Genomic DNA, 15,676 nt, shown 5'->3' on the forward strand with positions numbered 1-15,676 from the left:
AATTAAAAAAAAAAAAAAAAAGACCTTTCTAGTTGATGACATCATTTGTGAGTCAGTAATGCTGGCACTGATTGATAGGAGCCAGGGTTGAGAACAGATGGAGACAACCTAAGTGGGGCCTGAAGGAACTGTCAAAGCAACCACAAACTCTCTGGTACATAAGTACCTGGAACTCAGGGAAAAATGAAGAAGAATGGTAAATCCTCCCATAAACAGCTGAAGATCAAACTTACACATTCATGAAGTACAGCCAACACCAAGCTAAATATGAAAAGCATGGTTAGGAGTATCATAGTATCAAAGATAAAGAGGAAATCTTAAAAGAATCCAGAGAAAAGTGACATAGTACACATAAAGAAAAAATAGTGGTCGGGTGTGGTGACCCGCACCTTTAATCCCAGCACAGCCAGGGCTATTACACAGAGAAACCCTGTCTCAAAAAAAAAAAAAAAACAAAAACAAAAACAAACAACAACAACAAGAATATATTTTTTTGGTTTTGTTGTTGTTGTTGTTGTTGTTGTTTCCTGAGATAGGGTTTATCTCTGTAGCTTTGGCTGTCCTAGACTCACTTTGTAGACCAGGCTGGGCTCAAACTCACAGCGATCCACCTGCCTCTGCCTCTCCAAGTACTGGAAATACAGGCGTGTGCTACTGTGCCTGGCAGGAAAGAACAGTTTGATCTAGCAGACTCCTAAGAAAACCTGACAGCCAGAAGACAACAGGAACAACCTTTAAAATGTAGACCAACCAACCAAGTAAACAGACAAAAGTCTGCCAGACCTAGAGTTCCACAAACAAAGAATCTCCTAAGGCATCTAAGGCAAGACAAAATTTTCCAACTGAAAGAAAATGGAGGGGGCTCAGCAGCAGGCAGCAGCATAGGGAATGCAAAGAAGCCCATGGAACTCAAGGGAAATGAGGCCAGATGGAACCCAGATCCTCGGAAGGAAAGAAGAACAGCACAAATGCAAATAGCTGGGTAAATAGAAAGGACATTTTTGCTCTTAATTTCTGGAAAATAGACATGACAGTTTAAAGTTAAAATGATACATTTTCTGTGTAGTTTATAATTGTGTAGATAAAATACATGCAACAGTTTTAGTATAAAGGAAGAGATGAAAAGACCAAAAGAGTACGTGTGGAAGAGAAGCATTGCTCATTAGTTAGCTTTCTGTGGCATAGCTGAACAGCCATGGGCTGTGGGGGCAGCTGAGCAAAAGGTGGGCCTGGGAGACTAGGAAACAAAGGGCTCTCCAATGTCATTTTCCTAGAAGACTGTGGGTTAGCTGGTAAAGCCTTAGCCTCATACAGAAAGTGCTTGTGGTGGTGGTGGTGGGGGTAGTGGGAGTAGAAGTGGGGACCAAAGGTTCCTTGGGAATAGAAGACTTGCTGTGAGCAGGGGTTAAGTCTGCTTACTCACAAGGCCACCATCTATTACAGTGAAAAGATGCAAAGCATGCCCAGAAAAAGAGCAAGTGCATCAGGCATGGCAGTGCACACCTGGAAACCCCAGTGCTCAGGAGGCAGAGGCAGGAGGATTTCTGTGAATTTGAGGCCAGGCAGGACTACACAGTTAGTCCCTCTCTCAAAACAAAACAACAACAAAGAAAGAAGGAAGGGGGCTGGAGAGATGGCTCAGAGGTTAAGAGCACCATCTATTCTTCCAAAGGTCCCAAGTTCAACCATATGGTAGCTCACAACCATCTGTAATGAGATCTGGTGCCTTCTTGTGGTGGGGCAGGCATACATGCGGGTAGAATACTGTATAAATAATTAATAAATAAATCTTTTTTAAAAAAGAAAGAAAGAAGGAAGGAAGGAAGGAAGGAAGGAAGGAAGGAAGGAAGGAAGGGGAAAGGACATGGAGTGAAGTCTGGCAACAGAAGGCATGGACTTCTTCATGTCCTCTACCCCTCCAGTCATCCAGTCTGCTGGAAGTCAGTTGTGACTCTGCCTGAAATATCTATCAGCAGGCTTTATAGACAGAGCCTGGGGTTTTCACTATGGACTGGTCACACATGGATAAAAAAATTTTTCCACAAATAATTTAAATACAATAGTATTACAGCAACCATCTAAAATCCAAGTTCCCAAATATCAGCTAAGAACAAAGCTCACAAATAGGCCTTTCCAGGGCACTAGTTTAAATTAGGAACAGAGCTCTCTTTTTTTAAAGATTTTATTTAATTTTTGGCATATACATTTATTTTTATTACATGTAAATAAAAAATTACATACTGCAAAAAGAACCATGAAGCAATCAGGGATTGTATGAATGTTACATTCATGGTGTTTTGCCTAGTTGTATTTAGCAACCTTACAGAAAACATCTTTCCTATCTTGGTGATTCTAAAATTCTGAATGAGAATCAATGTCTATCATATCTCATCTCTGTCAATGTAAAACAACTATCTAGACTTAAAAACATCTTAACCACTAAACAGCTAAGGATGCTCTCTTTTCCTTTATCTTTCTTTCGTAGATATGGAATAGAGCTCTTACATGCACGAGCCCCTGGATCTGATCTCCAGGAGCCAAAGGAAATAAACATAAAGTAGCCATCTGACCCACTATATTAACTCTACTATATAACAAGCAACTATAAAACTGCCCTGCCTCCTTACAACACATATGCTTTGTTTATGAATCGCAGGGCTTGGCCTTGCTAGGCTAGACTTACGGCTGTGGATAGAGTTCAAATGTGTTTCAAGATCTTCCTAATTTGAGGATTTGTGGCTTCCTGTGGAAGGTAGCCAGAAACCCAGAAAGCATGTTACATCATGCTAAAACACATCACACAAGCACCTGCACGACAGCAGGGAAGGGCATCCTCTGGTCCTCGGGGGCCCACAGCAACAGAGGCAGGGGTGCTAATGAGACATCCTCCTGGTGAGGATGGAAAGAATCAGAACAATAGCAGAGCCTTATGGGATTCACAAAACCCCAAATGGTCGGAAGTATCGCTTTATCCTCACATCTCTTGGTATACTAGCTAATACCCACATACTGTCAAAGGAAACTTGAAATAATCAGGTAAAATGAAATTCTGATAATATTCCATGTAAAATAACTAGTAATATGATATGTAAGGCAATTGTGGCTAACATCATGTCAAGAGTGTTACATGCCTGAGTGGAGGATGTTACTACTATTCACAAATGAGAGCATGAAGGCCTAGAGATGCCCCACACCAAAATGCTGGAGGTGGTAAAACCAGCTCTGAGTCGCAGTAGCCACCATTGGAGCGTCTGCACATTTCATTATTAAGATACGCCAGGTTCTCTTATTGGACACTGTCCTATTCAGGCTTCTACTGCTGTGATGAAACTCCAGACCAAAGCAACATAGGAAAGGGTTTATTCAGCTACATTTCCTCATTGCTGCTCATCACTGAAAGAGGTCAGGACAGGAACTCAAACAGGGCAGGAACCTGGAGGCAGGAGCTGATGCAGAGGCCATGGAGTGCTGCTTCCTGGCTTGTTCCTCATGACTTGCTCAGCCTGCTTTCTTATAGGACCCAGGACCAAGGCCAGGAATAGCACCTCCTAAAGTGGGCTGGCCCTCCCCCATTGATTGTAAATAAGAAAGTGCCTTACAGACCTACCTACTGCCTGATCTTACTCAGATGACTTTAGCGTATGTCAAGTTGACATAAAACAAGATAGTCAGGAGAGAGACTCCAAGATGGCATCACCTATCCCGCACTGTATCTGTTCTATGACACAGAGACCAGGGACCTGACAGGGAGCTACAAACTGCAAGAACTGGAGAACACTAGGTGAGTGGGGTCCCGCGCAGTGCAGACCACAGGCGGGCCTGGTCCTGGGTCAACCAACAGCCCACAGAGGATGGGAGACCAGTCCCCAGACGCTGGTATGGAACTGCCCACAAATTGAGGCCTGCCTCTGCCTCCCAAGTGCTGGGATTAAAGGTGTGTGCCACCACACCTGGCTTGCTTCTAATTCAACTTGTATATAAGAGTCCTAATTGAAAGTGAGTGCTAGGACCTCAACTCATCTGCACAAAGCACCCAAATGCAACCTGTAACTTACCACTGAGACAGCAAGGAAGCTGTCTTCTGAAACATGTCCCTTAGCATTCACCTTGAGTAAGCACAGTATTTTTAAAGTGATTTTTAAAATAATATATTCTGGTCATAGCTGTTCCTCTCCCACAATTCATCCCAGATCCTCCAACCCACCTACCTCTACACCCTTTCTTTCTCTTTGAAAACCAAACCAACCAAACAAAAAGAAACAAGAAACACTCACAAAATGCACAAACCCACCAAAATAGAAATGAAAATATACAAACAAATTGGCCAAACAAAGCAATTTGAGACAAAAGTCTATAGAAATACTGATGATTTAATTTTGTATTGGCCGTTTACTGCTGGGCATGGGGCCTGCCCTGAAGTGTGGTCTACATATCCTATATAATGTTCTTCGATCATGGTTACCACCCAATAATCCAATCCATCCATCCTCATCAATTCCTCTGAGTCCCTGTTTTTCTTTCTTAGTAGTATGGCTTTTTCTTTTATGACATTGTTTCTGTATATTTTGCATACTAAGGTAAAATTTTTAATATGTGTCTTGCTGAGTTTGGCTTGTTTCTTCTAATATGATTATCTTCAACTCAGTCTACATTTCTGAGAGTCACAGAATTTCACTCTTCTTTATGCCCAAACACTGCTCTATTGTATGAATCCTTTCTGGTGGGGAGGTCAAGACAGGGCTTCTCTGTGCAGCTCTGGCTGTCCTGGAGCTTGCTCTGTAGAAAAGGCTGGCCTCAAACTCACAGAGATCCACCTGCTTTGGTCTTTAAACTGCTGCGTCTAAAGGCATGAGCCACCACTGCCTTGCTACTGTGCACATCTTATCCCACGCTGCCCCTATCCATTCACCCACAGGAGGCCACCTGCACTGACTCTGTACTTGCCTCTTGGGACTAGTGCTGTAGTGCACACTGACGCACAGATGTGCCTACTGTGTGCTGCCCATGAGTCCTTGTCCATGCCTGTCTTTCAAGTCAGTGTAGCTTCAAACCCCCTGTGTAGCCAAGGATGGCCTTGAACTAATACTGAAAATCATAGATGTAAGCTACCATGTTGAGTTTATGTGGTGCTGGGGAAGGAAAACAGGGCTTGTTACATTCAAGGAAGGCACTCTACTGAGCTACATCCCCAGTTCTACTTATGCCTGTACCTTTGTTTCCCTATGTTTTCAACTACAAGTTTCGAGCCTTACACTGGTTTGATTTGTACAGGATGAGACACAGATCTTGTTTCATTCTTCTACATATGGATATTTAGTTTTCCCAGCCCTGCTGTTGGAGGCTGTCTTTTCTCCAGTGTGATTTTAGAGCCTTTGTTAGAAACCAGGTGGCTGTACCTGCATGGGTTTGTGTCTGGAATCTTTACCTATTCAATTTGTCTACACACCTATTTCTGTGCTGTGAACATGCTGTTTTATTCAGCATGGGTTTGAAGTGTAATCAAATCACTAAGTATTGTAATTCTAACATTTATTCTTTTTGTTTAGAATTACTTTAGCTATTCTAGCTTCCATGAGAATTTTAGGACTGCATTTTAGTTCCATGGAGAATGTTACTGACATGTTGCTGGGGACTGCACAGAGTTCAGAGACTGCTTTCAACACTGAGATCATTTAACAATATTAACTTTTCCAATCCATGAAGATGGAACATCTTTCTAGTGTCTTTGATTTCTTTTTTTAGTGTTGTATACTTTTGATTGTAGAAGTCTTCCACCTCCTTGGCCAAGTTTATTCCTAGATAATATAGATTTAGGCTATTGTGGACATGGTTGTGTTCCTAATTCCTTTTTTAGAATGTTTGTTATGGCGTACAGAAAAGCTACTGATTTTTTGTATGGTGATTTTATATTTTGTTACTTTGATGAAATTGTTTATCAAATCTAAGTCCTTTAGGGTCTTTTGGTACAAGAGTATATCAACTACAAATGCAGACAGTTTGAATATTCTCTTTCCTATTTGTATCTCTGTTATTGCTTTATCACGCCTACTGCTCTGGCAAAGATTGCAAAAATTATATTGAACAAGAGTGGTAAAAGTTAACACTAGTCTTACTTTTGACTTCATACAAAGAGTTTCAGTTTTCTTCTATGCAGTAGAATGTTGACTATATATCTATCATATACAGCCTTTATTTCATTGATGTACGATCTTTCAATTCCTAGCTTTTTCAAAGGTTTTTATAATAAATGGATGTTGAATTTTGTCAAAGGATTTCTTAAAAATATTTGGGAATTATCATGCGATTCCCTCCGTTCCGCTCATGTGCCATATTACACCTGTTGATTTGTACATGTTGAACAATCCTTACATCTCTAGAATGAGACCAACTCCATCATGGCTATGATCTTTTTAATGTAGTGTTAAATTTAGTTAACAAGTATTTCATTAAATAGTTTTAATCTATATTCATCAAAGTCTTTATCATGGTCTATGGTTTTCATTATGGCTATTGTTATTATTACATCCTTATCCAGTTTTGGTATGAGAGTAATAGTTGCTCCATATGAATATTCTGGCATCTTTGCTTTCTTGCTCTATAAAACAGCATTAAAAACAATGGTGTTAATTGTATTCTGAGGGACTGGTCCCGGCCTCCTTGCTGATGGAGGACTTTACTACTTCAGTCTCATTGTTGGCTCCTGATCTATAGAGTTATGTCTTTTTGGTTTGATCTTGGAGAATCATATTTACCCAGAAATTTGTTCAATTCATCTAGATTTTCCAGCTGATTGGAATATGTTTTAAAAATAATCCCTAACAGACCTCTGAGTTTCAGTGGCATTTTTAAATTAAGTTTTTATTTTATGTGTAGGTAAGGTTTGCCTGCATGTTGGTATATCTGTGCACCATGTACATGCCTTTATCAATGGAGGCTAGAATAGGGCTTCTGACACCCTGAAACTGAAGTTACAGACAGTTGAGAGCCACCATGTTGGTGCAGGGAATTGAACTTTGGCTCTCCAGAAGAACAGCAAGAGCTCTTAACCACTGAGCCATCTCTCCAGCCCCACTAGCTGTTGGATTAATTCTTCTTCCATCCTAATTGTATTAACCTGGACCTTCTTTCTTTTGGTGAGTTTGTCTAAGGGTTTGTTCTTTATTTACTGGTTCTTTGTGCTGTTCTTTTAGTCTCCAGTTCATTGGCTTCTGAGCTAATCTTTATCAATTCTTTTTTTTTCTACTGGCTTGGCTTTAGCTTGCTTTCATTTTTCAAAGATCTTTAGATAGATCATTAGGTTATTTATTTGATATGTCTCAGATTTTTTAAAAAAAAATGTAGTCACTCACATCTACAAACTTCCCCCTTAGAATTGTCTTCATTGTAACCTAAAGGTTCTGGTGTACTGTGTTCCTGTTTTCATTCAATTCTAGGAATTTTTAATCTTCCCCGTGATTTCTTCAATGGCCTATTTATCATTCCAAAGTATGTTGTTCAGTCTTCACATGCTTGTGTAGTTTCTGTAATTGCTATAACTTTAATTGCTATAAAAATCAGCCCAGCTTACCTGGCAAGTTCTAGGCCAACAAGAGACCTTATCTTAAAGAAAAAAAATGCATGAGGAAAAGGGTGAGAAAGAAAAAATGGATAACATCCAAGGAATAACACCCAAAGTTGTTCTTTGGACTCACATGTATGTATACACAGAGAATATAAGTAGATGGTTAAATGAATTAAGACAATTTAGTATATGAAAGAGTAATTCAATAAAGAAGGGTTATGGAAAAAATCAAGTAGAAATCTTGGAAATAAAATGCTCAATAAATCAAATAAAAGGCTGAGTTAAAAGCCTTACCAGTGACTGGATCAAGGGGTAGAATATCAAGGCATGAAGGAAGATTTATGAATTAGAACATTCAGACCATATTATAAGAAAATAAATCATAAGCAGAACATGAAAGAACTTTGGGATGTGATTAAAAGACAAACTTAGGAATCTTGGCATAGACTCAGATATAGAGATACAGAACAATGACATAGAAAATCTGCTCAGTAAAATGATCGCATAAAAAATTTCAAGTTGTGGGCAACATATGTATAATCAGACACAGAAAGCATTAATAACGCCAGAAAAAGAACCTTCTCGTGCCATGTTATGTTTAGAATGCCAAGAATACAAAGAAAGAGGTGGGAATGGCAAGGATGCCCATAAAGGCAAACATGCTAGAGTGACAGCAAATATCTGAGAAGAAACTCTAAAGTTCAGTAAGGTATAGCATAATGTATTTCAAGCTCCACAAAAAAATAATAACTCAACCTATTTTTATTATATCTGGCAAAACTGTCCTTCAAGATGCAAAGAGAAATAAATACCTTCTAGGCATAAACTAAAGCTATTCATGACCACTGAGTCAGAATTGCAGAAGACGCTTTTGGAACATTAGACATAGAAGAGGAAGATACACACATTATGAGAACATGGGCAAAAATAAATTTCATTGAAGCAATAGGTAAGCAAATTAGAAGAATTAAGAAAGAATCAACTATTTGTTGTCTGCAAGAAACCCATTTTGTGGGACATTTCATGTATTGACTGAAAGTTAAAGAACAGAAAGCAATGTTCCATGCAAATTAAAAATCAAAACAAATAGGAATGGCTATGCAAATACATGGCTATGCAGATACTATTTCAGGCCAAAATCAGTCAGAAGAAGCAAATAAAGCCATTACATATTAACAAAGGGAACAATCTATTAAAGAGAATATGATGATTGTAAGTATATATGCACAAAATATCTGCATACCAAATTTCATAAAACAAACACAACTAGACCTAGAGAGAGAGAAGGGGGGGGGGGCTCTGATAGAACAAAAGTAGACAATTCCTTACCCACTCTCATCAGTATATTGGTCACTGGGACAGAAAAAGCTGATACCAGAGCTAACCTACATTATAGGTCTAGAGTATTTGCTAGACATCTAACAAAATATTCAGTCCAATGTTCTGTGGTATGAGCTGGAATGTCTCCACTTCATCTCTGAGTTCAAGTTTTCTTTTCTTCTTACTTTAGCTAGAGGTATACAATAACTATTTCACTGATATTTAATATTGCTTTTGTGATTTCTATTCTGATGTCTCCTATTTCTTTCCTTTCTTTGTTCTTTTCTTAGCACATTGAGATGCACTGTTAGGTTTATTACTTAACATCTGCACTTTTTGTGTGTGCTTATTGCAACAACTGTCCCTCTTGTTTTTGGTATATCCTGTAAGTTTTGGTGAAATTGTGGTTAGTATGTGAAATAAATATGATAATAAGAATAATAAGACTGAGCAGCAGGCACTCTGGAAGCTGCTGAAATTTGTAGAAGAGAATTCAATAAGCTTGTTTACAATCTGGTAAAAGTGTGATTCTTTCACACAGTCTAAGTCACTAGGCTAAGACACAGAACTTCCCAGGCCAGCAGGTCACTCCCCCAGGCCCCTTCTGCAAGGTTCTGACAAGGATCTTGGCTGGAGTGGGGCCAACACTCCTGCACATTCCTGGGCATGTGTCAGGGCTCACCCGGCCAGTTCCCCCTTGTGCTCTGCCTACCTGCTGGCTACAGGGAATTGGAAAGCAACAACAAATGAAGAAATCTGGACTGTCCTGAGGACAGGATGCGGAGCTTAGATAAGAGCTAGGAAACAAGACCAAGGAAAGAAAGCCCAAAGAGGAAAAATCTTATACTGATATTTATAAAAAAAAAATAGGGAAGGGGTTGCTTGGGCAAAACATCAGGATATCCAGTTAATAGACTACAACCTGGGATCAAAATGTTAACAACACTATACCACAGACATGATGCTGCTCAGATCTAGTCAGGTAAATGACAAATCTACGTAGTTTGGATGTCTATGAAGTAATACACAATATATTATGTGTACATAATGGATAATATAATAATTACCTTTTGCATATAATATATAAACCAATTCTAAATTCTGTGGCTGGGTAGTATATAAGGAGCCATGGGTCAGATCTGGCATACCATCTGTCTCATCAGGAAAGGCTTAGCTGGAACACAGTCATGTTTACTCATTTGCTGGCTGTGGCAGTGTCCAGGCAGCAGTATCAGGACAAGCAGTTAAGACAGAGGCTAATAGGGCCCTGAAGCCTACAGCGCTTACTACAGTTTGAGTGCCCTTCATCTGAAACTGCTGGACGTTCAGATTAGGGATGCTCAATCTGTTTGCAGTCTCTCACAGAGAAGGGTCTGGCAGCCCTAATCTGAATAGCCTCTGGCCCTAAATATGAGGCCCCACTGCTGCTAAGTCTCATGGCTTAGAAGGCAGGAGGACATCATCTGCTGACTGATGAAGGCCTTTGTTAACAACTAACAGTGAAATAATGGAGCTGTAAAAAAACAAACAAACAAACAAAAAAAACAAAACAAAACAAAGTCTCCAGTGAGTGAAATTGCTGAGCAGTCTGGAGCCCTGCCACAGTGGTTCTGCCTACCTGTTTTTCTGTCTTTGCTGATGGACTGTCATCATTTACATTAAGGACATTTCCTGTGGTTTGGTTGCTTTTCAATTTTTCTTTAGTGGGCTGATTGGTTTCATCTTTCTTGGTGTCCTCGTCGCTTTCCGGGTTATTTTTCCATTCTTTCATCATTTCTAATACATTGGTTGGTCTCACTGAAGAAAGTGCATTGCCCTAAGATTAAAAAAATAAATGTTTGTGTTATAAAGGTTCAAAAAGATTATTAAATATCTTACTAATATATTCTCCCCAAGTCAGCAACAGTCACATGGAAAAATTATAGTACTGAGTAAGTAGCAAAACTTTGGGCATCTGTTGGAGCACAAGCCCTGACCCACAGTGGCCAAGTGCCACATGCCATCACTTCTGATGGAACAATGTTAAAGGGAAACCATTGACAAGTCACGAAGGAGTAAATGTAGCCTGTCTGTGCCAAGGAGGCAGCATGGCATGGCAATTCTGTGGCAGCCAAGACCCTTTTAGCACTGTTTTTAGGAAACTGGTAAGACACTGCCCAAAAGCTAGTAGGTTCAATGCTAAAGTTGACTCTACCCAACACCAAATGTCTAAGGAAAAACATCCACACTCAGTCGATTAGGTAAGCAATATGTCTGAGAATATAAATAATTGATTTGGAAACTCTTGCCTGGAATACTTCTATGTAATGTAGCCATTTGGCTATAACTGATTCTGTGCTGTTCCTATCCCAGCTATGACCTTAGCAAACCAAAACTGGTCATTTCACACTAATTCTATTTCCCAAAAACCCATCTAATGTGCTGAGACACACACACATGTAGGCTCAAATGCCCCCTGCTTGACTTAGTTTCTTTTTAAAATTCCAACTCCAACTGCTAAAGAACACTTGGACAGGATGTTTGGATCACTGTCAGGTTAAAATGAGAGCTTCAAGTGTGGGCACAGATACGTAGAAATTCTAAGGAGCCTTTGTATGTAGGTAGATTTAAGCGTTATATAGTAATGACACAGAAAACCATAATGCAGGGCACATTAAAGACAGCCATCTGAACACACTGTGGAGGATTTATTGAGTTTAATATACTCATGGTTAAAAGTAGGTTAGCTTCAAGAACAGAGTGGTAATAATGAGAAGAGATCCTCAGGAGACCTAGTCCCATGGCTTGCCTGTTCAGCCCTCCTCGAAGGTTAGAGTCTTACCTTTTCCTAGCATCTGAGTACTCTTTACACTGGCTGTACTCATTTCTCCTCTATCCCCCTAGTTTTATCATCCCTTTCTGAGAATATGGACTACACTGCCTTCAAGGCCCAGGTTAAAAGTCATCTCTAATATGTGTCCCAGAACTGGGAGCACACACAGGGCTAAGGCAGCAGCCATGGAGGGCTAGAGCCATCTACAATGCCAGATTGCCTCAGAGCTCTCATCAGACTGAGTTCTGATCCCCAGAGCTTGTAACTTCTTATCTTCCTCCCAACCTTCTGTCAGAATTCATAGTACTCAGGCTCCTAGGCTTTAAATATACACATCTTGGGCTCGATTTGATACTCTCATTAGCAAGGAGACATATCTATCTGTAACCTCAGTCCTGTTCAAATAGATGTTCCCCAGGTTAACTCCTTTAGATATTGTGAATTTCACTTCCTACCCTCTTTGAATAGGATTCTGTGACTTTGTCAAAATTATAACTTTGAGGTGATACATTTTGGGAGATAGAACATAGTTCATGATGCGTCCGTTCCTACTTCGTACATACAAAGATCTGGAGCCTCTCTTAGCCAGAGCCCTGACTGAGAACAAAGCATCCAGACTCCTGCCAGGCAATTTGCAATGGAAGTTACCAAGCACTGGAACTTAGAAGTCATTCTTTCCCACAGAACATATCCTGATAGGAAGAACAAAGCAAATGCATGCACCTGCAAGTCACCTCTAAGAAGCCTTAGGAAGACGGACCTGTCTACACATGACCATGCCCAACCAAAAGATAATCACAGTTTGTGATAATCATATGTGATCTGCACAACATGACAGCAGTTTATTTCAGCAACCTTTGCTTTCTAAGTCTTCATGAGCATATATTCAATTATCATGATTTAACTAACAGCATTAGTCAGTGCCTCAAGAACACAGCTCAGCCTTCACTAGCCTTGGTATATTAAAGTATCATTATATAAATTGTAAACCTCACCACTGGCTTCGTAGCCCACACCAGACAGGAGCCCATCACAGTCAGTGGCTAATTGGGTCTCTCCTTTAAAGCGTACTTATTCCTAGGTACTAGGTGTCTGCTGGGCAGTTCATCCGTGGGTCTCCTTGTCTCCAGGGAATCAGTCAACAAAGGTAAAAGTGCAGCAAAGGAAAGAAATGCTAACACTAGGAGTAAAATTGGAATCAAACAGAAGGTGGAATAATAGAAGAAGAGCTTGGGATGGGGACACTCCCTGATTTGCATACAGCCAAAGGAAGTAGTGAAGGTAAATTTGACAAGTGAAGGGGTTGTTCCAGAAAGAATGGAAATGCTGCTGAGAAAAGATGCCTACAGAGATCTCTCAGAGGTGTTCCACGGCACAGAAAGAACATGAATACAATGCTGGCAGCAGATCAAAATGTAGCAAGCAGTAGAAGAATTTTCCAGACACAACACTGACTTTCACTCCGTCAGTTCACTGCTAGGCAAAAAGGCAGGATGACATAAGCCAGTCTTGGTGAAGGCTTACAACAGCCACACTACCAACAACCTGGCTAGAAGATCTCTAATATTCTTTAACGTACTGAGTGAACATTGGCCTGAATTTATTTCACCTTTATGTCTATCTGCAATGAGCAGAGAATTTTTACATTTAGGGGTTTGGCAGAGAGGTTGGACGTAGATTTTTCTCAGTTATTAAGATAATTTTGCAGTTTCACCCTGTGTTGTCATTTTACATTCCGGTGTTATCATGTAGAGTAACGCTTGCCTATGTTACCTTATGTCCATATCTCTGGCAAGCCTTCAAGTGTCGGGATCACCTATATGCACGCCCAAGAGCTTAGAGGCTAACACTATATGGTGAGAATTCCTTTGTACTCAAAGAAACCACCCTATTTCTCAATCCAAAGAGATTGCAAGGAAGAGAAAGAGATCTAAAATAGGATCATCGTCACAAGCACTCCACCACTTAGAAAGTTAACTCGCTGCCTCCTGTACTCACTTGTGCTAGCAAGCCTGGACTCTGGACACCCAGAAGTGGAGTGCACGCTGTCTCTGTCTAAAGCCCATTCACAGGCTCCCTCCTTCTTGCCTGTTAGCATTTGAAAAAGAGATTCCATCAGACACTTGGACTAACCAATAATAGCCCATATATTTGAGCCTTTCAGCCTAACAGAAATTATAAACAAACCAACCAACTAAACAAACACCACAATGATGGGCTGGAACTGCCAGCAGGCACTAGATGGCATGTCACTTCTGCACAGGAGTCCTAGCTCCTGAACTTCCTTTACTGGCTGGATCTAGGTCAGACACCGAAATCCTCACTTCTGAGGCTGGAGGGACCATTTCACTGGAGGCTTGCCCCAAGTAGAGACCTTCTTAGTTACAACATTTCCATTTGTGTAGCCAACATATAGATAAGGCTGATACATTTTAGTTTGAAAAATTAGGTGGGGGTGTGTACTCAGGAGAAGCAATGGTGGAGTGCTAAAAACAAGTCTGACTTTCAAGGAGTGACATTGTTTTGTAAATAATACATGATTAATAAATATTTGGTTGTTGTTTTTTGTTTGTTTGTTTGTTTTTTACAAATTAGATGTGTGATCTGGAAAATAAAATGACAAAGCTGGAGAATACTCTGGAACTTTACCATATCATCAGGTTCTACTTCTGTAAACAGCTAGTATACTTGCATTGGTGATGTTAGTAGGAATACATTTTTCAACAAGAAATGAACTTTATTAAAATCATATAATAAAGCTCGATCCAAACAATGATATGTTGAGTTTTACATTACAATGTGAATAAATTAAAATGTGATAATAACCTGCATCATGGGGTGTAGTCAAACCTTATTTCTTTCTTTAAAGATTCATTTTTAGGGGTGTGTATGTGTGTGTGTGGGTGTGTGTTTGTGCTGGTTTCCAGAATCCAGCAGTGTCCAGGAGAGGGTAGTGGAGGTCCTGGAGCTAGAATTGCAGGTGGTTGTGAGCTGCCCACTGTGGGTGCTGGGAGCCAAGCCATGTCTTCTACAGAAGCTGAATGAGTGCTCTTAACTAATGTCCTCTCTCTAGACTCAAGGAGTCTTCCTTCCTCCCTTCCTTCCTTCCCTCCTCCCTCCCTTCCTTCCTCCCTTCCTCCCTCCCTTTCTTACTTCAGCATGCAAATTATCAGTAACCTATCAAAACGTATAGTGTATAGTCTCTCTGACCAGTAATTTATCATACAGAATTTATTCTATAGATATGCTACTTATGAGAACATTTGTTGAGCCACTGATTATAACAAGAAAGATCTAAAACAATTTACATGTTCTATATTCATAAGAATAATTTATAAAATAATAAAACTTCCATAGTTTGAGGTCTAATATTGTGATTTTTTTAAAATAAGGAAACTTTCCCAATTATTAAATGAAAAAGAGCAGTTTATAAGATATGAATCTGTTTGTGTAATGTATACATAAAAGCACACATAGGATACTTAATGGTAATTATCTTTATTGAGAGGGAAGGGGTAGAATATTATTTTTCCTATTTTGTTCACCATTTAAAGAATTTACCATCAGCAATCCCATGGACTTCGTATGACTGATGAGCAATGTAAGCATCAGGAAAAAGCATGTGCAGAGAGCTACACAAACACTGATCAATCACCCTGATGCCTGGATGGGAACAGCAACCACTAAGATAAGCAGCCGCTTCATGTTGAAAACAGTCAACCCATTGATCTCTCACAAGTGTAGCAGGGATTGAGTGGATGAGGCTAGTATTGGTCCTCCTGGTCCTCAGGAGGAAGGAGCCTAGGAAACTACTGTACAGAGGTGCGTCTCCAACTGCCAGTGGAGAATTTCTTGTTAGGGGTAAAGCTGAGCCTTTAAACTCAATAGATTTCAAACCAATAGTCTTCCAACTGGGGTGTGCACACACCTGGCTGTACAGGGGACCTTTCAGGGGACATATCAGCAGAGATGGCATGAGGAAT

General features: G+C 40.0%; 1 protein-coding gene across 1 annotated transcript in view; it reads right to left on the bottom strand.

The window, feature by feature from the left end:
- Positions 1 to 15,676, bottom strand: part of Stk33 (serine/threonine kinase 33) — a 65,087-nt gene that overhangs the window by 17,416 nt on the left and 31,995 nt on the right. The window contains exon 11 of the mRNA XM_051149371.1: positions 10,462 to 10,697. Within this exon, the coding sequence (XP_051005328.1) occupies positions 10,462 to 10,697 (236 nt within the window). The remainder of the gene's footprint in view (positions 1 to 10,461; positions 10,698 to 15,676) is intronic.

The sequence above is a fragment of the Acomys russatus genome, chromosome 7 (genome assembly GCF_903995435.1).
Source record: "Acomys russatus chromosome 7, mAcoRus1.1, whole genome shotgun sequence".
Classification (NCBI taxonomy): domain Eukaryota; kingdom Metazoa; phylum Chordata; class Mammalia; order Rodentia; family Muridae; genus Acomys; species Acomys russatus.